Below are 24278 nucleotides of genomic sequence, written 5' to 3' on the forward strand. Positions count from 1 at the left end.
GTGAGAGCTGGGCTTTATTGCTCCTTCTGGCTACCAAAATAAATATCAGGACCTTATACTAATGAGGTTTTGGCCTGACAGTTTTATGGGTAGTGAAATTACCTTTGTGTGGTACATTTTAAGTGCTTTTTCCAAACAGAAGATAGTAGCTAGTACAGAGTGCTTTCACACAGCTGTATGCGATATTGTAAGGTTGTGGGCATCTACTGTGATCTCATTTTCTTCAACAGAGTAGGAATGTGTCTTCTGTTATTTGCTAAAGAGGTAACTGGTTGGGGAAAAGTTTAAAACCGCCCACATCTATCCACATGAAGTTCACTGAGTGGTCTCTCCATCTCTCAATTGATCACTGCAGTGGAAGAATAAACAACTTGAAAAGATAACGTTGCCAACTTTCCAATTTCTCAAAACCAGACACCACAGTAGGAGTTGCAGGAACTTCTCCTCATTCTCTGTTCCTCCTCTTCCCCTGAGGCTCCACCCCTTGCGCCGCCTCATTCCCCAAGGCTCTGCCCCCACTCACTCCTTTCTCCCTTCTGCCCCGTCTCTTGCTGCTCTCCCCTCTCCCTCATCACTCGATCCTCTTCCCCACCCTCTCCATCCCTGAGCAGGGCTCCCTCTGCCCGTAAGGGGACTACTCACCTGCCGCTTGTGGAGCCAGGGCTGGGAGCTGCAAGCCTGATGTGGAGCCTGCCTGATTGCCCACAAGATGCAGGTAGAAGATGGCCCCAGCTGAGCAGGGGCTGGCGCGGGTTAATGACCTGGTGCTTTCCCCCTCCCTGCCCAGCTGCTCACCCTTAAAGCAGGTAATAAGTGGGAGGGCCATGGCCCTCTGGTCCCCCATGTCTGGTGAACCCTGCATTACAATTATGGTCAGAATTGCCTGGACCACTCAGCTCCCCTCAGGGATCCTTCCCCCGCCCAGCGGTCAGCAAGGGGCCAGGCCCCACTCTCTTACCCCGGCAGCAGTTCCTCCAGGCCGACGGCAGCTGCTGAGCCAGCCCCACTCGGAGGCCAGGGCAAAGTGGAACCAAATGCGCCTCCAGCCGAGGGGCAAGTCAGCCCCTCCCCATATTCCCTGCTCCTGCCTGGCAGGTATTGCTCCGCCCTGGGCTCTGGCTCATCCCACCGGGCCTGATCCTACTGGGGGTTGGGGAATTGACGCTGCTGGGCCCGATCTTGTGGCACCCATATTTGCACCCCTCCACCCCACTAGCTCCGTGCTGCCTCTCTCTCCCTGCCTTAGTTATGGCCTTGGAAAATTGCGGTAACAGGAGTTTTGGTGTCTGGTGAATACTTCTGATCAGAGACTGTACAAGTCCCCTTAAAACCAGACTTTCTAGCTGAAAACCAGACACCTGGCAACCCTATGAAAAGATAGGAATTTTCATAGTGGACCAGACCAACATTCCACCTACTGCAGCTTCTTGTCTCCAGCAGTACCAGATGCATCAGAGGAAGGGGCAAGAAACCCTATTGTGAACAGTTATGAACTATGAGAAAGGATGGCCCAGTGGTTAGGATGCTATACCTGGGATTCCCGAGTTCATTTCTTTGTTTCTATGTGACGTTGGGCAAATCACTTAGGGTGGGATTTATGAAGGGACTTAGGTGTTGCAATGAGTCTAGAAAATCACAGGAACAATGCTGCGATCCCCAAAGCTGAGTTAAGCACCTCAGCTTCCAGTACAATGAATGGGGAGAGAACTACAAAAGCCAGTATGCTACGTGGGGACTCACCTAAACTAGCCAATGCGAGATGTCAACCAGAAGGGGGGGTGTCAAGCCCCACCCCCTTGAATATAGGGCCTATGTCTGGGCTGCAAGGAGTTGCTAGCTTTGCTTAGCAATACTCAAATGGCAACCCCTGTCTTGGAGTCAGGTGGCTTAAGCAACTAAACTGAGTTTCTTGTTGGAATGAGTTAGGTGCTTGCCTTGCTCCACACAAAATGGCTGCCAGAGGAAGTAGTGCCCACCTTACAACTTTTAGCCTAATGGTTAGAGCACTCCACTGGGATGTGGGAGACCCAGATTCAATTCTCCTCTCTCTGCTAGAGCGGGAGAAAGTATTTGAACAGAGGTCTGCCGTTGCTCAGGCAAGTGCTCTGATCACTGAGCTATGGGATACTTTGGTATGGGGTTTTCTTCTGTCTGTCCTGTTGAAGCTGTTCCATTGTGGCTAAATAACAAAAGAGTGATGGGAGGAGCGGGACTGGACCCAGGTTCTCTCACCTCCCAGTTGGGTACTCTAACCACTAGATTTCAGAATCATTCTCCCTTTCTGGTCCAATGACTTTTCCACAGTGGATAAATATTAAATAGCCATTAGGTGAGAGAGAGTGCATGAGAGAATGACTCTGTGGTCCAGTGGTTAGGGCACCCTCGTGAGAGGCGTGGGTCCAGTCCCCCTGATCTAATCACTCTTTCATTATTTATGCCCAATTGAAAAGCTTCCATCAGGAGAGATTGAGGGAGCCTCATATCAGAATATCCCATAGCTCAGTGGTTACAGCACTTTCCTGAGAGATGGGACACCCCAGTACAAATCATTTTTTCTCCCCCTCTGGTAGTGAGGGGGGAATTGAATGTGAGCTAAAGATTATAAGGTGAGCATCTCTTCTTCTGGCCAGATTTTTGACTGGGACTTGATCTGGTATGCAGCCTCTGAGCATGCCTACAGGATCAGGCTCCACATGTGATGTAGGCAGACAAACACCTATCTTCACCTGGTTTGTGAAGCACTCTGGGGCTTAGGTGGGGAGATGGGCATCTGGACTCTCAGAAGGCGTCAGCAGTGTACATGCCCGAAGCTGAAACATAAGTGCTGAGGGAGCTTTACCCTGAAACGTAGTCACCCAGTGAGTTTAGGTGACTACAGGGTTTGGTGGGAGTTTTGTGGATAGCAGTGTAGCCAAAACTGGGACTTGGACACCTAAAACTCAGATTTAGGTGCCTAGGTACCTTTGTGGATCCCACCCTTACTATCTCTGTGCCTCAGTACCACCTATTGGGCAACCAGATTGTGGCCCCATTGTGGTTGGCTCTGTACAGATATATAGGGCCAAATTTTCCATAGAGCTCAGCACTCAAAATTGGGCACTAGAATAAATGGACAGGTTTTCAGGAGCAATCAGCCTGTTGGGCGTAGGGTGGGTGCTGAGGACTTTTGAAAATCTGTCTATGAAGTGTCACCGTGGTAGTTGCTGGAAGCTGAGGACTTCTGAAACTCTGGCCTGATTGGTGGGCTCTGAGCCCTTCAAAATGTGGCTTTGATCTGTTTTGAAAATCTGGCCCGTAGTAAATGACAACCTCTGCTGCAAATATCATAAATACTCTCTTCTTGCCCTTCCTAAAACATCCTACATTAAATCTGCTATCTATATTACTTTTCAGCCAAAGAAATAATTCTGATATTATCTTCACACAGATCCTTCCAAATCTCTAGATCTAACTGAAGTTCAGAGTTGCCACATTCTAGAATTAAGTTTTTGTTGAACCACATTATAAAATCATGGACTATCCATTGGCAGTCTGTCTAGAATGGATAGCATTTGAGCACTGTTCCTAAGGCACACACGTCATTTATTCCCTCTTTTGTAGGGTTTAGGGCCTGTGGTTTTGGAACCATGTAACAGGGCTTGCTGTGTCCTATCCTGCCTTATTTGTTGCAGGCTGCATTTTGTATGCAAGGAAACAACAGACAAAATAGCCTCAAAAGAAAGGAAGAATGAGATAGTTTCCTAAGTTGTCTTTGCCTGAGTTGGCAGCTGCTCTAGCTCATTCAGCTTTTTGTTCTCCAGTGAGTGCTGTGCGTGTGTAGTAACAATGGGGTGATGCAGTTACACTGTAGGCTAATAGTGGAGTTCCGTCAAGTCCATTCATAAATACAGAGAAGGGTGCAGTGCTGTGAAAGCGAGCCAGCTTGCAGAGGAAGTAAGACCTCCAAGTAATGAGCTCTCCATCACAAACATAGCTGTCAGATCTCATGGACTGGTGATAGACTGTGATCATCTGGTTGGAGGCTTGCCCCGACCTGCACCACTGCAGATGTGTGACCTGTTCAAGCTGACAGAAGACACAGATAATGAGTAGCAAAGATTCCTCATTATATACACACATAGCCCTAGTTTAGCTTTGTCTAATGCAACACAAATATTGTAGGTTTTCTAGGAATCCCAATTTTTATAAACTCTGACATTATTATTGATATTGTTCTTGTTATTTAATATGCACTTCTGTCATCTGAAGATCTCAAAGTATTTTACTACCATTAAAGGACCACTGTCAACTTGAAATCTCAATTCAGCTTTAAAAATGACTTAATTTGAGGTGTGATAAATGCCCCTGAATTCCTCCTGCCAGTTTTTTTGGCTTTACATTTATGTTTTCCTAAAAAAAAATTTTCCCCTCGGTTGTGAAAGACCTCCCAAACAACAGGAGAAACTGCCTATCCTGATATCAAGGGGTAGCCGTGTTAGTCTGTATCCACAAAAACAACAAGGAATCCGGTGGCACCTTAAAGACTAACAATGCCTATCCTGGGGAAACAGTGGAACTAAATGTAAACACAGTGTTGTCAAATGAACTAAGAAAACTGAAAAATTAGAGGGAGAAAAAACTTGTTTTCCCTGATCCCTTTCAGTTATAGTCATCTTAGGCAGTCCTGGTAACACAGTAAGTAAACAAATTCTGGCAGAAATGTGATTTTATTTACCCTACTTAAGTATGATGGTGTCTCTTAAATTAATTTACCTACACAACACCCCTGCGGGAGAGCAACATATTATTTTCCCTGTTTAGAGATGGGTAAACTGGGCTATACAAGCAAACTTTGTAGCCATAATTCATAACCAGTGAGAACAACAAAAGAAGCATTTTTCTATTTGTAAACTGAATCAATTTGATCTGGAATCAATAAGACACCAACAACATGAGACATGGGATGGCATTTTCACATTGTCACTTTTCAGCCCTTGGTCCGTATAGACAGGAGTGTCGCAGAGTTAGGGGCCAGTGTACTGCAAATCAAGTCCCCGATTCAGGAAAGCATCCCTATGCTGATAGCACATGCACAAATTCCATGCAGTTAATCATGTGCTTAAGTGCTTTCAGGAATTGGGGACCAAGTGGGAATCCAGTGTCTTTTGTCCTTAACAGTGTGGATCACAGGTTCTGTGCTGGAATTTATGCAAATCCTTATTCCTAAATGCATGAGTAGTTGCATTCCTGTGCTCTCAAAGCAAAATGTAAATAACAGGAGACCAGCACTGTTACAGCACTCACCCACTGCACCCCCTTACATTTGTTACATATCTCCTCTTTCTTGAAAGAAGTACTTCTCCTGTTTTCCTCCTCTGGTTTTTCTTTAAGTTTTTAAAAGGGTCCTTTTCAGGAATGTTGCTTAAGAGAACCAGAGACGTTTGAATAGTCTCTTCTTTAAGTACCAGTAAACACTTAGGAAAAATCCACCTTTTTTTTGCACAGAGATGTCCTGGAATTTTTCAGTGTTTTCGGACTGCTGAATTTTATCACTCAGCAAAGCATCCAGACTTTGGATTTAAGCTTTTGAGCTTTGGCAGCAACTGTGAAGTAGTGGTGTAAACAAAAACGTGTGTAATTGTAGCTCAGTGGTGTCTTTTAGATCATTTAATTAAAAAAACCAAATAAATAAATAAAACCCCACTCTAATATGTTGTTCTTCAGCTAGTTATCGTACAGGGCAAAAATTGTGGTTTGCTTGCAGATGTTTGATTTGCAAGCAGTTCAAAAATAACATGGTTCATTTAATGCTAATGTAGATTGGCTGCAAGCATCTTTGTTACCAGATTGTCTAAACCTGCTCTAAGCACTAGATAAATTGTTTTATATTAGATTTCCAAAATATAGTGACACCTCTCTTAAGTGATCTCTCATAGTCCAAAATTATTTGCTTAGAAGAGGTTAAGTGGAGCAGAATTGTGTTCAAAGCATTTGCGGATATTTTATGATGGTTTCTTGATGAAGCATGTTGCCTGGTGAGGATGGTGTTTAATAGGCTTTCAGTGTACCCAGATGAGTGTAAATAAAATGAGACTTTGTTACATCAGTAGACCTACAGTTTCTGGATTGTTTCTTAGACAGTGTTCCATAGCATGTCATCTACTTCCATTGAGCCTCTTTCATATTCCCAGATGTATTTACTCCCTGACTATTTGATGGGCAAACCTAAAAGTTTCTGAGTTTCAGATCAGTTTCCCTAAGTTCAGATTCTTTTCTAAACCTCATCTTTGGTTAAAAAACCCCCCAAAAAACTGGCTAGAAATCTTGTTGGACAAATGGCACAGAGGGGTTGGAAACAAACTGTAGATACTTTCATCAAGAGCTCAGTCCTGCAAAGTACTGAGACCCTCAATTTGAAGTTAGTGGGCCCTAACGGCAGTAGGCATCTCCCAGAAGGTGCTTAGGACCTGGCAGAATTGGGTCCTAAGCTGCCAATAGAGATCCACGCTGGTTCAGTAGTGACTGAAAGTTCTTCTTCAAGTGCTTGCTTATGTCCATTCCATTGTAGGTGTGTGTGCTTGCCACATGCACTGGTGCCGGAAGTTTTTCCTTCAGTGGTATCCATAGGGGACTGGCTCAGGTGCCCTCTGGAGTGGTGCACATATGTGCCGGTATAAGGGGCACTGCCATCTCCCCCTTCCCTCAGTTCCTTCTTACCACCAGTGACGGTGCTGGAACATCTCCTTGCTTCGGCAAGCTTTTCTATCTCTACTGTGTCTAGTAGTGAACTTGTTATATGTAGTTGTTTAAAGTTGTATAGTTAATAGTTCCCTTAGTGTTAAGTTAGAAATAATTAGTTAGTCTCGTATGGGACTTTGCCTAGGGATGGGGCATGCCCTGGTCCCCGGGCTTCAAACCTTGTGACTGTTGCAAAAAACCTATGCCAGTCAGTGATCCCCATAGAAGCTTCCTGAAGTGTTTAGGAGAAACCCACATGAGCAACAAATGTCACATTTGCATGAGCTTCAGGCCTCAGACCAAGAAGGAGCAGGACATTCGTCTCCGAGAGCTCCTTTTGGAGTCAGCCCTCCCTCTGGCCTCGGATCTGATGAGATCAGACTCTGCTCCAATGCACCATGGCCTCTGACCGGCGCCGATCCCCATCCGCAATACTGGCTAAAAAGCAAAGAAAGGCCGGGAAGGGGCATTATCCTACGTCCTATAAAGGGAAGGAGAGAGATGGAGGAGAGCTAAGACCCACGTGGGGCAGGTCTTCCCCTCCAGACGGTGGCCAGGACCTGACTCCCGTTGAACCGTCAAGCCCACTTCAAGACCTGCCTGCTACGTGGGTAGCAGCAGAGGCACTCAGCACCTGGCATTTCTGTCCACACATGCATCCAACCTCGGTTGGGGAGCGTATCTCGATATACTGCAGACTTAGGGGTTATGGTCTCAAAAGGAGCTTGTATTAGGGTACATCCAGACTACCCGCCGAATCGGCGGGTAGCGATCGATTTTGCGGGGATCGATATATCGTGTCTCATCTAGATGCGATATATCGATCCCCGAACGCGCTCCCGTCGACTCCAGAACTCCACTGGAGCAAGTGGCAGTAGCGGAGTCGACGGGGGAGCCGCGGACGTCGATCCCGAGCAGTGAGGACGGGAGGTAAGTCGGGATAAGATACTTCGACTTCAGCTACGGTATTCCCGTAGCTGAAGTTGCGTATCTTACCTCGACACTGCCCCCCAGTGTGGACCAGGCCTTACAGATAAACACCAGAGAGCTCAGAGCCATCTGTCTGGCTTCCGTGTCTTCCTTCCCCAATTGTCTGGTCGGGTGGTGCAGGTGTTGATGGACAACACGGCCTCCATGTTCTATGTGAGCAGGCAGGGGCAGCTCGATCGTCGGCTCTGTGCCAGAAGGCCTCCATCTGTGAGACTTCTGCATTCAGCATGCAGTCCACCTGGAAGCCTCACACCTCCCCAGCGTATGGAACACACTGGCAGATCGCCTCAGCAGGTCCTTCTTCTCTCACCACGAATGGTCCCTTCACTCTGAAGTTGTCAGAATGCTCCTCCAGAAGTGGGGAGCTCCTCGAGTCGACCTGTTTGCCACCAGAAAGAATAGGAAGTGCCATCAGTTCTGCTCGCTCCAAGGCCTTGGCAGACGCTCTCTATCCGTTGCCTTTCTCCTGTCTTGGTCAGGGGACCTGATTTACGCCTTCCCGCCAGTTCCGCTCATCAGCAGAGTCCTCTCAAAAATCAAGAGGGACAAGGCATGGGTCATTATGATCACCCCAGCATGGCCTCACCAGTATTGGTTTGGCATGCTCATGAACCTGGACATGGCAGCCCCGTGGCCACTTGCCAGCCACCCAACCCTACTCTCGCAGGATCATGGTCAGCTCCTGCACCCGAACCTTATCTCTCTCCACCTCAGCTTGGATGCTGCGTGACTGAATCCAGAGGAACAAACCTGCTCTAGTCAGATACAGCAGGTTTTCTTGGATAGCAGAAAGCCCTTCACCAGTGCAACTTACCTGGCAAAGTGGAAGCGTTTCTCTTGCTGGGCATCAAAGCGGGATATCTCCCCGACCCAGTCATCTCTGCAGTCCATCCAGGATTACCTGCTTCACTTAAAGCACCAGGGCCTCGCCTTCTCTTTGATCAAGGTGCACCTGGTAGCCATATTGGCCTTCCATCCTTGCATCCAGGATAGATCGGTGTTCTCGCATGAGATATCTATCAGGTTCCTGAAAGGCCTTGAAAGACTCTTTCCACTGGTCTGGGACCCAGTTCCCCAATGGGACCTCAACGTGGTCCTCTCCAGGCTCACGGGTCCACCCTTTGAGCCTATGGCTTCTGGTTCCCTTTCCCACTTGTCGTGGGTGGTTGCATTCCATGTAGCTATTACCTCGGCGACATGTGTCTCCGAGATTAAAGCCCTCACTTTGGAGCCCCCGTACATGGTATTCTACAAGGACACGGTCCAGCTGAGGTCCCATCCAGTCTTCCTGCCAAAGGTGGTGTCGCACTTCCATATCAACCAAGATATCTTCCTCCCAGTGTTCTGTCCAAAGCCTCACATGACCAATGATGAGAGGTGGCTGCACACTCTAGATGTCAGGCGCGCCCTGGCTTTCTACCTGGAGAGCACAAAGCCCTTCCACAGATCGACCCAGCTCTTTATCATGACAGCTGACAAGCTGAAGGGCCTTCCGATGTCCTCTCAGAGGATTTCAAATTGGATCACCACCTGCATCTGTACTTGTTACGAGTTGATGCAGGCTGTGCCTTCATTGATTAGGGCTCAGGCGTCTTTGGCTGCCTTCCTGGCGCATGTCCCTATCCAGGACATGTGCAGGGTCGCGACATGGACTTCAGTACACATGTTTACGATGCATTACACTATCACCCAGCAAGCTAGAGGTGATGCTGGATTTGGAAGAGCTGTGTTGCAATCGGCATGTCCATGAACTTCTACCCGCCTCTGGTGGTGCTGCTTGGGAGTCACCTACAATAGAATGGACATGAGCAAGCACTCGAAGAAGAAAAGACGGTTGTGAGGGTTTGGATCACAGAAACCCCCTTGCGGCTGCCAACTGATGTGCCAAGACTACTTCTGCCCCTGCTTTTCCTGCCAGCCTGGGACTCCAGCACCCTGTCTTGTTGAGCCAGACACACCAGTCTGCTCCAACATAGACCCAGGGTCTGAACCATATGCCCCAAAGCTGCAGACTTAACTGAAAGCAGCTTACAGAAGTGTTCCTGTCTTTAACACTCAGATACCCAACTCCCAAAGGGGTCCAAACCCCAAACAAATCCGTTTTACCCTTTATAAAGTTTATACAGGGTAAACTCATAAATTGTTCGCCCTCTATAACACTGATAGAGATGTATGCACAGCTGTTTGCCCCCCTCAGGTATTAATACATACTCTGGGTTAATTAATAAGTAAAAAGTGATTTTATTAAATACAGAAAGTAGGATTTAAGTGGTTCTAAATAGTAACAGACAGAACAAAGTGAATTACCAAGTAAAATAAAATAAAACACGCAAATCTAAGTCTAATACAGTACTAAAATTGAATATAGATAAACTCTCACCCTCAGAGATGTTTCAATAAGTTTCTTTCACAGACTGGACACCTTCCTACTCTGGGCACAATCCTTTCCCCTGGTACAACCCTTGTTCTAGCTCAGGTGGTAGCTAGGAGATTTCTCATGGTTGCTGCCCCCTTTTCTCTGTTCCACCCACTTATATATCTTTGGCATAAGGCAGAAATCCTTTGTCCCACCCCCCCTTTCTCAGTGGAAAAGCACCAGGTTAAAGATGGATTCCAGTTCAGGTGACATGATCACATGTCACTGTAAGACTTCATTACCCACCTCCCAGCACACATGTATATAGGAAGATTCACAACCATCTATAGACAATTGTCCTGGTTAATGGGAGCCATCAAGATTCCAAGCCACCATTAATGGCCCACACTTTGCATAATTACAATAGGCCTTCAGAGTTATATTTTATATTTCTAGTTTCAGATACAAGAGTGATACATTTATACAAATAAGATGACCACACTCGTAGATTATAAGCTTTGTAATGATACCTTACAAGAGACCTAACTCTATAGTGTAGACCAGGCCTCAGATGTAATTGTTACCCAGGAACCTCTTGATGCCAACTGGTAGAGGGCATAACAGGTGCATATGGGTTACAGGGATCCCAGAGTCTGGTATTTTTAGTTCACCCAAGAGTGTCATGTGAGGACTCAAAGCCTGTGTCACCCTGGTCATCAGTATCACTGCAAAATGCACGTACAGAGGTTGTATAGGGAGTTACGTATATACAGTGAAAATTATTTCTTAAGGTCTGCATTAAGGGAGCGGTCACCAGCAACAGTGAAAAGCAGGTTTTCTTTCAGACAAGGACCGTTTATCTGTCTGGCTGTTTACCTGTAAATTAAGTATTGTATGGTTCACAATAGGCCTCTACTCAAAAGTCTGAGCTGCGTGCTAATGAAGGATTGTGAAATCTTCAGAGAGGAAATTAACAAGAAGAGGGAAACAGCAGAAGTCAGCTTGTTTAGGGGTAATACAATGAACTTTTGAAACTGTACCCAAGGTACAGATGAACCCCTAGATATTTGTTCAGTCTATAAGGACAAGCTGTCAGCGGGCATGATTTTATGAGAAGGGATCTCTGCCAAACTGGTTGAAAATACTGGGGAAAGAACTTGGGGTATGCTTTCTTGCAGAAGATAGACATTCCTTGCTAGTTAAGTTTAGTTTTCAAAAAGTGTGTTATGATTTTGTTTTATATGTAACCATTTGTTTCCAGTATTCTTACTCACTATCACTTGAATCTCTGTCCTTTGATAATAAACTTATTCTTGTTTTCACTATAAAAACATCTAAATGCTGTGTGTTCAGCAGAGCTGTTTTCTAAGGTGTAACTAGTGAGCTGGGGTGTACAGTTCCTTTGGGAACGGTGAGTCTGGTAATTCTGGGAGAGTTCAGTGGATAAGGGGCTGGACACTACAGGGAATGCTCGGAGAACTTGGGGTTGGTGTGTGCCTATTGCTAACCTGTACAGAGAGAGCAAGGCCTGTGGAGGCCTGGAGGGCAGTACTTCTGCTACCAGAAACTGGTGGTTACAGGGAGCTGATACACCGCAGGCACAGACAAAATTTCCTCACGCTAAGGGCAGGGTGTGGTGAGGTGCGTCACAGCCCTGGGAAGTGTCATTTTAGGGCTCTGCATAAATTAAATGGATCATTATTTGTTTTTGCTATGAATTATTAAAAGTTGTATAATATTATAAGAGAGTTCTGAAACTGACTTAACTGGGTGAGGATTTTCAGGATTTATGTTAGATGCAAAACCCTGCAGTTCTGTAGAGAATTGGGTTGTAAAGCACTGAGATTGGTACGTGGCTGTGCAAATGCCTGGTTTGTTTTAGAAAGACATTCTGGTTTGCAGTTTTGACCCTTAATGTTTTAAAAGCATACTGAGATCGTTGTATGAAACGTGCTTTATAAATGCAAAGTTTCATGATATTCTGCAAATGGATATCCGCACTCTTCCAGTTTTTTATTTCTGAGCCTGATCTGCACCATTTTGCCATCAACTTCAATGGGAGCAGTGTCAGGCCCTGTTTGAAGGAAGGTTAGCATGGCTGGAAACTTTTATTTGGTGATAGGGAGATGTATACACTCAATGAAATCCTTCTGATGTGGGGGGTTCATCTGTGCTGGTAAACTCCTGTGTGACCTTGGGGCTCATCCCTTGATTACCTTGCACTTCTGTCAATCTAGCTGCAAAAACTGTTTGAAAACGAGATATTGTGTCTGATGATAGATTATATGCATTTGCTTAGGTCTTCTCCAGTGAACACAAGCACATCAGCAGCAGTTTATGGGAAAGGAAAACAGACCACAAACAGAAAACCAATTATGTTGCAACAAGCAGTTGCCAGAATATGCTATAATGGACTCACTGGACATTTTAACATAAGCCCAGTCATTTTACTAAACCGTGGAACATGATATTACAGTTACTACTTCTTAAATATGTGAATGTTGGTAATGGACCTAGAATGCACATGTGTTCTTGAGCATGGGATTTATTTGAATTTTTGAGGGTTTTTGGCAGCAATATATTTGGGACGAGAGGCCCAGTCCTCACCATTAAATGTTCAATTCCCTGACTATAGAAAGCGTCCAACCATTTCCCAGCAAGATGAATAAAAGCAAAAGTTCTCACCTTAAAATAACTAGACAGATTTGTCATCACCAGCAGGACCATTAAAAACAAAACAATCAGTCCCCCTACACACCTCTTGCAAAAAAACCCAACAGAAATACCCCAACATCTAATGGCTGCAGCACTGTAAAAATCCAGATTTTTTGCTTCACCTCCCATCACCAATAAATCCAGGGTATTTAGTTACTTTTTCTCAGTGACATGTACGGTACTCCTTCACTTCAATCTTCCTGCTCCATGCTTAGCAAGCTGGGTATTAAAACTTCACATCTCTCCAAGAGCAGGAATCCAGTAGGTTTCGGTCCCTTGCTTTCTGATATGAATGTAGCATGTATGCAGAGTATAAGGAGGGATAGACAGCACAATGCACCTCATACCAAAGAAGTTGGTAGGAGGTCTAATTTTAGGCCTGGCATAAGGTCACCAATTTCGGTTGGACGTATTCCTGAAAGTTTCATCACATGACACAATCTTTAATGATTAATCTTTAATTCCTGAAGACTCCAGGACAATCCTGGAGGGTTGGCAACCCTAGCCTTTCATCCTCAACAGGACTCCTTTTACAATAAGGCAGCAAAGTCTTTTGTAGATTCATGAAAACCAGAGAAAACGTGGTTTTGGTAATTAAGTGTCTTAATATGAATAACTCCTGCTGGCATAGTTGCTACATGAGTTCTTAATACAGGATTATGGGCAAGCCTTCTTGCTCTGGTATGGTGCACAGACAGTGTGCACAAATACCTGTTGTTGGAATGCAGTTAGCATTTTGAAACATGTCCATTCAATGACTGATCCAGTGTGCTGACAGTACATGTAGTCCAGTGGATAGGATACTAGACCATGAGTCAAGAGATCAGCATTCTGTTCCTGGCATTGCCACTGACTCACTCTGTGGCCTAGTGCAAGTCATATAGGCCAGCATTTTTAGACATGACCTCCCACTTTAGGCACTGCATTTTGGGAGCGGGAGGGGGTGTCCAACTTGAGACACTATCTTGAGTTTCTAAGGTGCTGAGCATCCCCTGCTTCCATTGACTTAACTGCAGTTGTGGTTGCTCAGTGCACCTGTGTATTCGCTTAAATTGTTACTCATTGTTTGTGCCCACAGTATACCTCTAATCTCCAGAGGACAACAGGTCTATACACAGAGTGTGGGTATGAATGCAGAGAGACAGAAATAAGGGTGTTTCATGAAAAGCGCAGATGAAGACTTACATTCTGGTTAGTTGTTCTAAGAAAAACGGACCCCAGGAAATTAAAAGAGTATGCTGTGGAATGAATACATGATGTACACTCTCCTTCTTCTGAAGCTAAGGTACATCTTAGAGGGCTGTCTCATAATCAGCACAGTACAGAGTGAATATATCTGTCATTAGGGGCACATTACTATTTCAGACAGATTGCCATAAACTAGAGCAGCCTCTGGGATTCCTCTAATTTATGATAAGGGCTACACCAGGGGTAGGCAACCTATGGCACACAAGATGATTTTAGGTGGCACTCACACTGCCTGGGTCCTGGCCACCGGTTCGGGGGGCTCTGCATTTTAATGTAATTTTAAATGAAGCTTCTTAACATTTTAAAAACCTTATTTACTTTACATACAACAATAGTTTAGTTATATATTATAGACTTATAGAAAGAGACCTTCTAAAAATGTTCAAATGTATTACTGGCACGTGAAACCTTAAATTAGAGTGAATAAATGAAGACTCGGCACAGCACTTCTGAAAGGTTACTGACCCTTGGGCTACACTGATGCCAAAGAGCAGGCCAGATTCTGCATAGTGCAAAGGTGACTTAAAAGACATCGTTGTCCCCGCTGCACTTCATGCGACGTACAGCCTAGAATCTGGTCCCTGAATTCTGTGCTAAGCTTTTCCAAAGTGACCTTGTGTAAACTCTTAGTTCCTCTTCTGTAAAATGGGGAGAATGGTAGTTGCCTGCCTCCTTAAGGTAGGGGTATGAAGCCTTGCTCAGTAATGACTGTGAAGTGCACAGGCTTATTAACACAAACAAGTGAAAGAGATGACACTAGAACTCATGGTTTCTCCCTTATGCCCAGCACACCTTCCCCCCAGTGGAGCAAGTATATTGAAACAGGAGGAAGAGTGTTGGCACCTCAAGCCAAGGAGAATGTCATTTCCCCTCACTTTAATCTCTGCCTTCTCCTAGGTTAAGGGCCTGCAGCAGCTGCTACTCCATCTGTTACATCTATAGTACGTCCAGAGCTCTAGCTCTGTTCCTGAGGCATGTTTCAGTGTAGTTGGTATGTTAGGGGCTCTGTGGGGCTTTTAGCAGCAAGGCTCTTATGGGCTGTACTGAGCATGTACAAATGACAATTTTCAGAGGCTTATAACTTGGTTAGCCTGGGTGTATGTTCATGGGGAGAGCATACGACACCTGACCCCACACTTCTCCTAATCCAAATTGGAAGGTCCTACTCCAAATCCTGAAGGTGCTAGAGCTCTTCAGAAAAACCGCTGGGATTTTTTTAAATTAACTTTTGTCAAACTACCTGCTTTCCCTAGCCTCATTCTTGGAAATGGCTGAGCTGGTTTTGATTAAATTTTCCCAGATCAGGTCAGCCTGAGACAGAGAGTAAGCATGGAAAATTTCAGCCCAAGGGATAGAAATTTGGCAAAGTTACAAGCAACTGAAAGCAGTGGCTTATAATGGAAAGTATTAGGCAACTTGAACTATGGGAATTGCCACTTTCTTCACCTATAGTTAAGTGTTTAATATCAGTCTCATCAATCTTTGTTGGGGCTTCCATCTCTGGAGCACAGAGCCATGTGTTAAAGAGGCACATAGCTATGCCAAACACAGAGAGGTAACAATCCACCCACTGCACATCACACGGGCATGACACTGCAGCACAGTTTTCAAGTATTGCCTTGCTCTCTGCTAGTGATCTGACAATGGTATTGATCAACGTTATTCTCGATAAGGGAAGAAACAGTTGATTCTGACGGTTAAGCTGGAAAATACGACACCATCCTGGTCCAGTTATGCCTAGGCAATAGTGATGAACTAGCCTCTTGTTACTGATGCTCTAATGATACCGCCATGATCTGTACCTAGCTGACTGATGTTAGAACTGAGTAGTGGCCTCCACATCCTTGGTAAGTTTCTTGTTCATGATAGGACCAATGTCTCATCCAGTCCACTCTTCCTTGTATCTGATCAGCATAACAAACCATCCCCTTGTACTCTTTTGCCGGTATATCTACATGTACAAATAATGTTTGGGAATGGTGCTCCACCATATAGGCATGGTAGTTTCTTTGCAGAGAGAGGGTGTGACTTTACTGCTAGCACTGAGTCTCCAGGGTCCAACACAAAGTGGTATTCCTGGCAGAGCATGAATTTTATCACGTGGAATAATCACACCAGCACAAATTGTATCAAGCACATAAATGTCACCAGTGGAGTGGACATGCCCAGACATGACTTATGCTTTCCCAGTCAGGCTGGGACAACAGATGTACATTGCAGGCCTGGAACGAAGCATACCTGTGTGCAGACTTCAAACTCCACTGGTTGCCACTGTGTGGGTGAGGGGGCTTGCCAGATAGGCCCCTGGTTTGATCTGTTGTACTGCAGTACTTTGTTCTGTTCCCGACTCGACCACTGACTCCACGTGTGACCTGATACAAATCACTTCACCTCTGTACCTCAGTTTCCAAGTCTGTGAAATGGGAATAATGATACTTATCTAATCCTCGGTATAAAGTGCTTTGAAGTCTACAGCAGAAGTAGTTTTCTGATAATACTACAGTAGAACCTCAGAGTTACAAACACTTTGGGGATGGAGGTTCGTAACTCTGAAATGCTCAAATGAACAAAATGTTATGGTTGTTCTTTCAAAAGTTTACAACTGAACATTGTCTTAAGACAGCTTTGAAAATTTACTGTGCAGTAGAAAAATGCTGCTTTTAACCATCTTAATTTAAATGAAAAGCACAGAAACAGTTTCCTTGCTTTTTAAAATCTTTTTTTTAAACGTTCCCTTTATTTTTTAGTAGTTTACGTTTAACACAATACTGTACTGTATTTGTTTATTATGGGGATGGTGGTGGTGGTGTTTTTGTTTTTGTCCCTGCTGCTGCCTGATTGTGTACTTCTACTTCCAAACGAGATGTGTGGTTGACTCGTCAGTTTGTAACTCTGATGTTCATAACTCTGAGGTTCTACTGTATTGTTAATTATTGCTATTTTAATTTTGCCTGCACCCTGAATGCCTGTGCCATTTTCAGTGAGACATAAGTGTCCTAGCTTTGGCCTGCTCTTTCCCCTGTTGTTGGAATAATTTTGCTTGTTTGAATTTGAATTTGCTCCATGGGTGGAAGATGATCCTTGCAAACTGCTGACAATGGTCTTGGTGCTCTGTGTCTTGGATTGTCTGGCGGGTTGCTTCCCAGCTGTGTTTGTACTGTTTCTACCAGGGTTGTCTTTCATGAGGCCCAACTGTCAAGCAGTGTTTGGAGACAGGATTACATTTTTGGGAGTCTGGGTACAGATTCTCTGAGCTTAGGGGCATCTCCTTTTTACCTCTTCGTTGCTGACCCTTCTAAAGAAAATACTTCAGTGTTCTATAGTAACAGCCCACTTCATGGCAGTGCTGTAAGATGTAGTACTTTGGACAATTACAAAAACCTTGATTTTATTAAAGGCATGTTTCTTCTTGCACAGAGGGAATGCAGCAGCTACTACATAGCTACTACATAGCTAGGTATAGTCCTGCCTTTGGATTTATATCTGTCCTGCAGGAGATTGCCAATGAATATCATTGAGTTCCCGTTCCAAAAGGCACTACTTTCTTGCAGGAAAGTTAGAATTTTAAGTTGCCAAGATTGTAACAAATGTGGTATTTGCTTTACTCCACCCAAAGGGCTGCATACGTGGGCTGCTTCTAGTGACATGCAGCCTGTTTCTCTTCATAGCCCAATTCTAGGGTGAATGCATGATTTCCATTCACGTAGCCTCTGACCATCTTGGTTTGCCTCATTTCTCCTTGTCTTGACGCTTTGATTGGCACAGTAGGAAAAGATTGACTAACAGATCACTTTGCTTCCTGTTCTCTAGGACTGCCTTAAAGCCTGCCAAGAACAGATAGAGTCGGTGCTAGTAAGCAACCTTAGGCAAGTCCAGCAGCAGCAACAGCAAAGAAACCCTTCTAAGATGGTGGATGAACTGGACCAGGCCAGCACTCCCACAGATGTGAGAGACATCAACCTGTGAGGACGTCAGCCCAGACAGTCATGCTTGCTCCCTCTGCTCCCCCCCCCTTTTTTTTTAGAATGAAATCTTTTTTTTTTAATCTGCTCCCACATAGAACGTATTTAAAGCTCTTTTAGATACAAAACAAAAACAAAAAAAGAAGTAATTTAAAAAAGCATTTGGTGCCTGTGATGTTCTATAGAAGGGAATCCCACGATATATTTGATACTTGCTGTTTGATTATGTATCGGTGATATTAAGTGCTTATAAAAGCATAAAAAGTAGCTAGATAAATGTAAGCCTGCATTTGTGGGAACAAAGTAGAATATACTTTTTTGTGCGTGCATTATGACCTAGTGCATACACACCCTTTTTTAAACGTAAGAAAGGAATTGTGTGTGTGATGTTATGGCTTGACTAGATTGCAAAGCAATAGAATTAAGGGGTTAGGGCAAAGTGGGAAAAGATCCCTGAAGTGATTGAACCATTTTGGATGCAGAAGAGATTTGCTGATCTATCACCTCTGTTATTAGTCAGAACAGTTTGTTGGATCTCTGTATGTTAGTTTTGTTTACTCTTGCTGTCTGTGGTAGCTGCTACCTAAGAAAGAAGATGCTTTATTTTGCCAGCCGGAAGAGCAGGTGTTTCTTTCCCCCCCCCCCACCACCACCACTGCTTCCTACTTTTTCTCCAGAAATGGTTCATTCTAAACACAGCAGCATCTTTGGCATAAAGCTGATCCTGCTCTCCAGCAGTGGTCCAAGCCAAAGTATAGAATGCTTGCATTAGATGGCAGAAATATACAGATTAAAAATGACCTGTCAACAAATCAGACCACCTCCGAACTTTGGATTCCTAGATGCAGTGGATCATCTGTGAAAAAGCATTATATTCATTCACAATGCTAATGCTACACATCAATGTTAACTTTTGGCAGCTCTTTAGTTTGGTGTAAAGGCAATTAAATGATGCTCTGCCCATCTTCCTTTTTAACATCCTCACTGTGTTAAAGAAGATGTGATTTCCTTTGATCCCCCCTCTCCCTCCAAAAAATACATTTTCCAGATGTTTATAACTTTACTGGTCCACAGTTAGCATTATTATAAACCATTTCATTCGAAAAGCACTTTGAAAATTGTTCCTAAGGGATAAATGAAATGGTTTATGACAATTGTGCTGAGCAAAAAAAAAAAAAAAAAAGCAACAATGCATATAGCTTTTAATAGTCAATATTTTCCAATATCTGATGTACTTCGCTAGTTCTGGTGTTGCTGGAAATTCCAACACCTGCTTCGGATGACATTCCTGTCACAACATTCCGGATGAAAGTCTGACAATTCTGTGTATTGTTCAGTGTCAGAAGGATCTTAACACCACCTGCATGCTTATCTATGGACAATGAAAGAAAATTGCTGGTGCAAAAGACACAAATGGTAAACATCAAGGTGCGTGACTTTGATTTTTATTACAAAGGTGTATTCAGTGTACTTGAATTTATTTTTCCTGCTCCATCTGTAAAGAAGAGGCATTTAGATGGCAAAGGAGATGGGGCGATTTTTTTTTTTTTTGCACAATTGTATTAACAGATTGCAAATATACAGTTTGAAGCTGTTGGATGAAATGTTAATGTTTGCATTTTTTTAAAGCTAAAAATCCAGAAAGAACATGCTACTTTGAAGAATATTTTATGAATGGACTCTGCCATATTTGGCTAGATGAGGGTAGAAAATGGAGTAAGAAACTAAGGGGTTTATTTTTTTTTTATTTTTTTTTTTGCGCTGCTAAGAAGCTATGATTTGTTTCATTCTTATTCACATTAACAGTACTTAGCTGTATTGTTTCACTGAGTGTGCTGCTATTTTATAAACATTTTTATAATATATTATTTTACTGCTTAAATTTCAAATCCTGAAGTAGACGGTTAAGTGGAGATGAGTTCTTAGATTTACTGGAAATGCCCTGTACAGTTGTTTTCTAATAGCGTACTCATGATTTTTTTTTATTTTATTTTATTTTATTTTTCTGATCACATCCTGCAAAGACAGTATATTTACCTCAGGTTTACTGGACAAAAAAGGTTCCCATTTTCACAATACCTCACAACTTTACAGTTCTTTCCGCTGGGAGCCTCATGGATGGTCAATGCAAAAGGCAGCCAAAGCCTGTGTTTTGGTGAGCAAAGCACAGTTGCTTCAGTTGTGTAGGGGAACAGTTGTAGATTGCAGGGACATTGGGCTCCCGTTTGGTCTTAGGTATCCGTTTCATAGTGGAAAAAATACATTAACACGAGGATCCGTTCAGCAAAGATTTCTGCACATATAGGTCTCGATCCTAGAAGCACTTAAGACCTGATTCTCCACTGTATGTCACCTTATGCAGTCATTTGTATTTGTGCAAAATGAGTGTCTTGTGGATATTAAAATGTTACCTCCAACATAAGTAGAAAATTCTGGTTTGGGATCATTTTACACGTACTTTGCCCCGATGCAAATGATTACTTGAGGTGCTGGACAGTGAGCATTGTACCTTTGCTACCTAGTGTAATGCTTTACTACCATAAGTAATCCCATAGGGCTAGATCGTGACTTCGTGGTTGTCTGCATTGTTACGCTGCCCCTAGAGCAGTCCAGAAAACAGATTATGACCCCAGGAGTCACAGTCCCCTCCTGGTCTCCTCTCTACTTCAAAAAGGGAATAAACTGCACCAGGTCTATACTCAGTGCAGCGTATGCATCACAGTGCACCAGTGCAGCCACATGGCTGGCCACACTGAGGGTGGGGGAGCCAGGGCTCTACCCCTTTCCACCAACCTGCGTAGGGAGGGGGCTGTCCAGCAGTGTGGTGCCTGCTTCCTTGCCCACGATGCTGCCTGTCATACTGCTAGTTAGCCATGCCATGATTTGGCATAGAGAAATCAATGGGCCTACTTGTGGTAGCAAGCACTCTGCTCAGTAGTGTTAGTAGAATCAGGCCCTTAATTTGCAGTGGATTTAGAAATAATCAGCCCATTACTTTTGTAATCCTCAAAGGGAGTTTTCCCTGAGTATGGACTACAGGATTAGGCCCAACAGTCTTCTCTCAGTGGCTGGGTATCAAAAGACAAAACAAATGGTCTTAAAGTAATACTGCCAGGCTTTTTGAGCCCCAGATTTTACATGCTTTTAACACTGCATATTATAACAAAAAACACCTTTTTGTTAAGGCTATGTTAAGTATTCTCAATGAGACCCGAAAACATAGGTCCAGTTCCCACAAATTCCTTTGGATGGCACTCCATGCAGTTTCAGCTGTCTCTGTCCATGCAAAGGTGTTTGCAGCATCAGGCCCTGAGATACAGTAGTTGAGATTTTGTATTTTGTTTCAATTTTCTGAAATCAGTCCAATTTTGCAAAACAGCCAAAGTCCTGCAAAATGTTAGGTATTTTTCTTAAAAAGATAGAGCAAGTGAAAACAGTAAAATTTTCACTCTAAAATGGCCATATAATTAAACGGAAACCTTGACATTTTCCAAATTGTGGAATTTTGTTCTTACAAAAATAAACATTTTCACATTAAAAACATGAAATTTAGCAGGTTCTGGTACAAAAAACTCGTATTATGAAAAAAACATGGAAAGTGAGATTATGGAGCCACAAAATAACTTCTTTTTTGTGGCAAAATTATGCCCCCCAAAACTCTGCACAGCCCTCCTCCTTATAAGATCTTACTGTGACATATAGTACCTTTCATATAGGTGTATACCAAAGTGATTTATGGACTGGACCAAATTCTGTGCTAACTTGTGCCCCTTAAAACACTCTTTAGTGGAGCTGTACATGTGTAAGTCGGCGTAGTATTTGGCCACTGTGTTTATGGAGATCACTTGACCTACTTCTGGTATGGAACACAGCAGTCATGTGCCATCAGCACTAAACAACTGTTTGTAGAATTGAAACTGCAAGGAGAATGTAGGCCAGGAGAATGGAACGTAATTACCCACATTGGAATTTGGCCAGGACAGCAGGGTTAAGAATTGTGAAAAATACCATAGCACTTTTAACAACCACAATGGTCAGGACTTTGATTTTCATTTCATTCAAAAAATAGCACTTTCCCAAGCACAGTTCCTTCTACCACCATGCTAGGCATTGACTCGCTATGGACTCAGAAGAAAGAGTGTGCTGTCTGCTGAATCACTAGCACCATTTCCTGCAGTACATACATTTTCCTTGGAAAGTTCATCATTAAGGTCTCTCTCCTGCAATCAGATCTGTGCAGGCAGTCTCTTGCACCCATGTGGAGCCCTATAGACTTCTGTGGAACTCAGTGCAGGTATAGTGAAATTCACTATGTTATGAAGGGCTAACTGCCATTCTGTACCCCTGTGTACTGCAGAGGGGGGGTCTTCACATCATCTTGAAACAGGCCAGCTTGGAGAGAGTTCTGGGGATGGGAAAGTGAATACACAGATTTGTTTCCAAAAAGGGATGTGGAGAAGCTACATAGGAGCTTTTGACCTGTTAGTAGATCAGAGATTAATTTAATTCCCCTCACTCCATGTGTGCGCCCTGCATATAGCACGATTACTCAGGCATTATGCAGTAATGGGTGAATTTCACCCTAAAGAACCTGGTAGATTATAACTCAGAGCCTTATCCTGCAAACACCTATGCATGTGAGAACTTCACCCGTATGAGTACTCCCATTGACAAAGGGACTACTATAAAATTAGTCAGGTGTATATGTGTTTGTTGAATCAAGTCCTCGTATTACCACGTAAGGTTTGTTTTTTGTTTGTACCTTAGTATACCTTTTAAAACTGCCTCTGAGCATGATATAGTTAAATAATGTAGTTCTTTATTTTGTATAAAGCCGATACATAAAAAGTACAGTTGGAGCCCGCATGCACAATTTATTTCATAGGACCTACACTGTGTGCAGTCATTTTTAACAAATACATTTGATGCTGCAGTGGTGTAGTAAAAAATAAACAATTACTATGTGGTTAGAATCAAGAGGGCATTTACTATTATAATACACAGCACTCAAAAGTATGTAAAATCTGGGTCCTAACAACTTGACAATATCACTTAAAATGAAAACTATTGTATGTTTTGCACAATTTTCATTTCAAACTGAGGACAAGAAAGACAAAATTGTTTTTTGTTTTTGTTTTTTTGGTTTTTTTTGGTCTGGCATCAATAAGTGCTATCTCAAAGCACCAGTGTGTGATTTTTTTCAAATACCATAATCCAGCCTTCTTCTCTACAACCCACTTTGAAAAAAGTGCCTTGCAGATTGTACCTTCCCAGATCTTTGATATAGTATGGCAAATATTTGTCATTTTTAGTGGAATATTTGGTTTATCTATCTATCTTCTATATTAGGTACTTATATGGTCCCCATCACTATAGTATCTGAGTGCCTCACAATCTTTAATGTATACATGCTCCTAATATCCCGGTGAGGTAGGGAAGTGCTATTATCCCAACCTAATGCTGCTGGTCTTTGCTTGAATAATTGGACAGCTCAAAAGGTCCCAGCAACTCACCCGGCCACTGGATTTTTTCCACTATGTGTATTACCATGTTATCATGTACCTCAGAAATCACTCTCAGTTGCACAGTATCTGTTCTCAAACTTTTTTTTTTTTTGCTTTAATGAGTGTGATGCCATATCAAGTCAAAGTTATCCTCTCACAATGTGCCCTTTAAGAGGTGTGGATGTTTATATGGTCAGGGGATGCTAGAGAGTGCGGTAGTAGACATGATCAGTGTAAACAAAAAGTATTTAGAAAGTATGTGAGATTGTTTTTTGATGGATAAGATTCTGATAAAGTGTAGTCTCGATTACCTTTTAAAAGGTCGTCTCTGTTCAGTGTTAAGTCATTTTTATTAATAACCTGCTGTTTTGACTAGTTTAAAGATGGTTTTAAGAAATGTGTTTTGACGGGATTAGGTATGCTGTATGGACAATAAACTCACCTTGACCTGAACTGCCTGTCCTGTTTTTAGTCATTCAGCATGAAAATCCTGTAAAAAGAGGTGCATTTCTAGAGCCCAGTACTCTTTTCATAAATTGTTCTCCACAGCAAAGCAACTTATGTAGGTAAGCTGTATATGTAAAATGCCTCCCCATATTTAACTGAGTGTCATGGTAAAATAGACGTACTTTAAAAGTTAGCTTGTTGGTTAAGACTTACAGCCACACTCTGGTATGTTTCTTTCATGGAAAGCTCCTGTAGTATTTGATAGAGGTAAAACCAGTAACAAAAAAGTGGGTTTTAAGAATTCTTTGGGGTCTACAGAAATGTGTCTAAAAATGTATG

At 43.2% G+C, this 24278-nt stretch overlaps 1 protein-coding gene across 1 annotated transcript in view; it reads left to right on the top strand.

Annotated features, from left to right (window-relative positions):
* CCND2 (cyclin D2) overlaps window positions 1-23945 on the top strand; it is a 54622-nt gene extending 30677 nt beyond the window's left edge. Inside the window, exon 5 of the mRNA XM_044996892.1 lies at window positions 17837-23945. Within this exon, the coding sequence (XP_044852827.1) occupies window positions 17837-17992 (156 nt within the window). The 3' untranslated portion in view covers window positions 17993-23945. The remainder of the gene's footprint in view (window positions 1-17836) is intronic.
* The last annotated feature ends 333 nt before the right edge of the window (window positions 23946-24278 follow it).

Source organism: Mauremys mutica, chromosome 1 (genome assembly GCF_020497125.1).
Source record: "Mauremys mutica isolate MM-2020 ecotype Southern chromosome 1, ASM2049712v1, whole genome shotgun sequence".
NCBI lineage: Eukaryota > Metazoa > Chordata > Testudines > Geoemydidae > Mauremys > Mauremys mutica.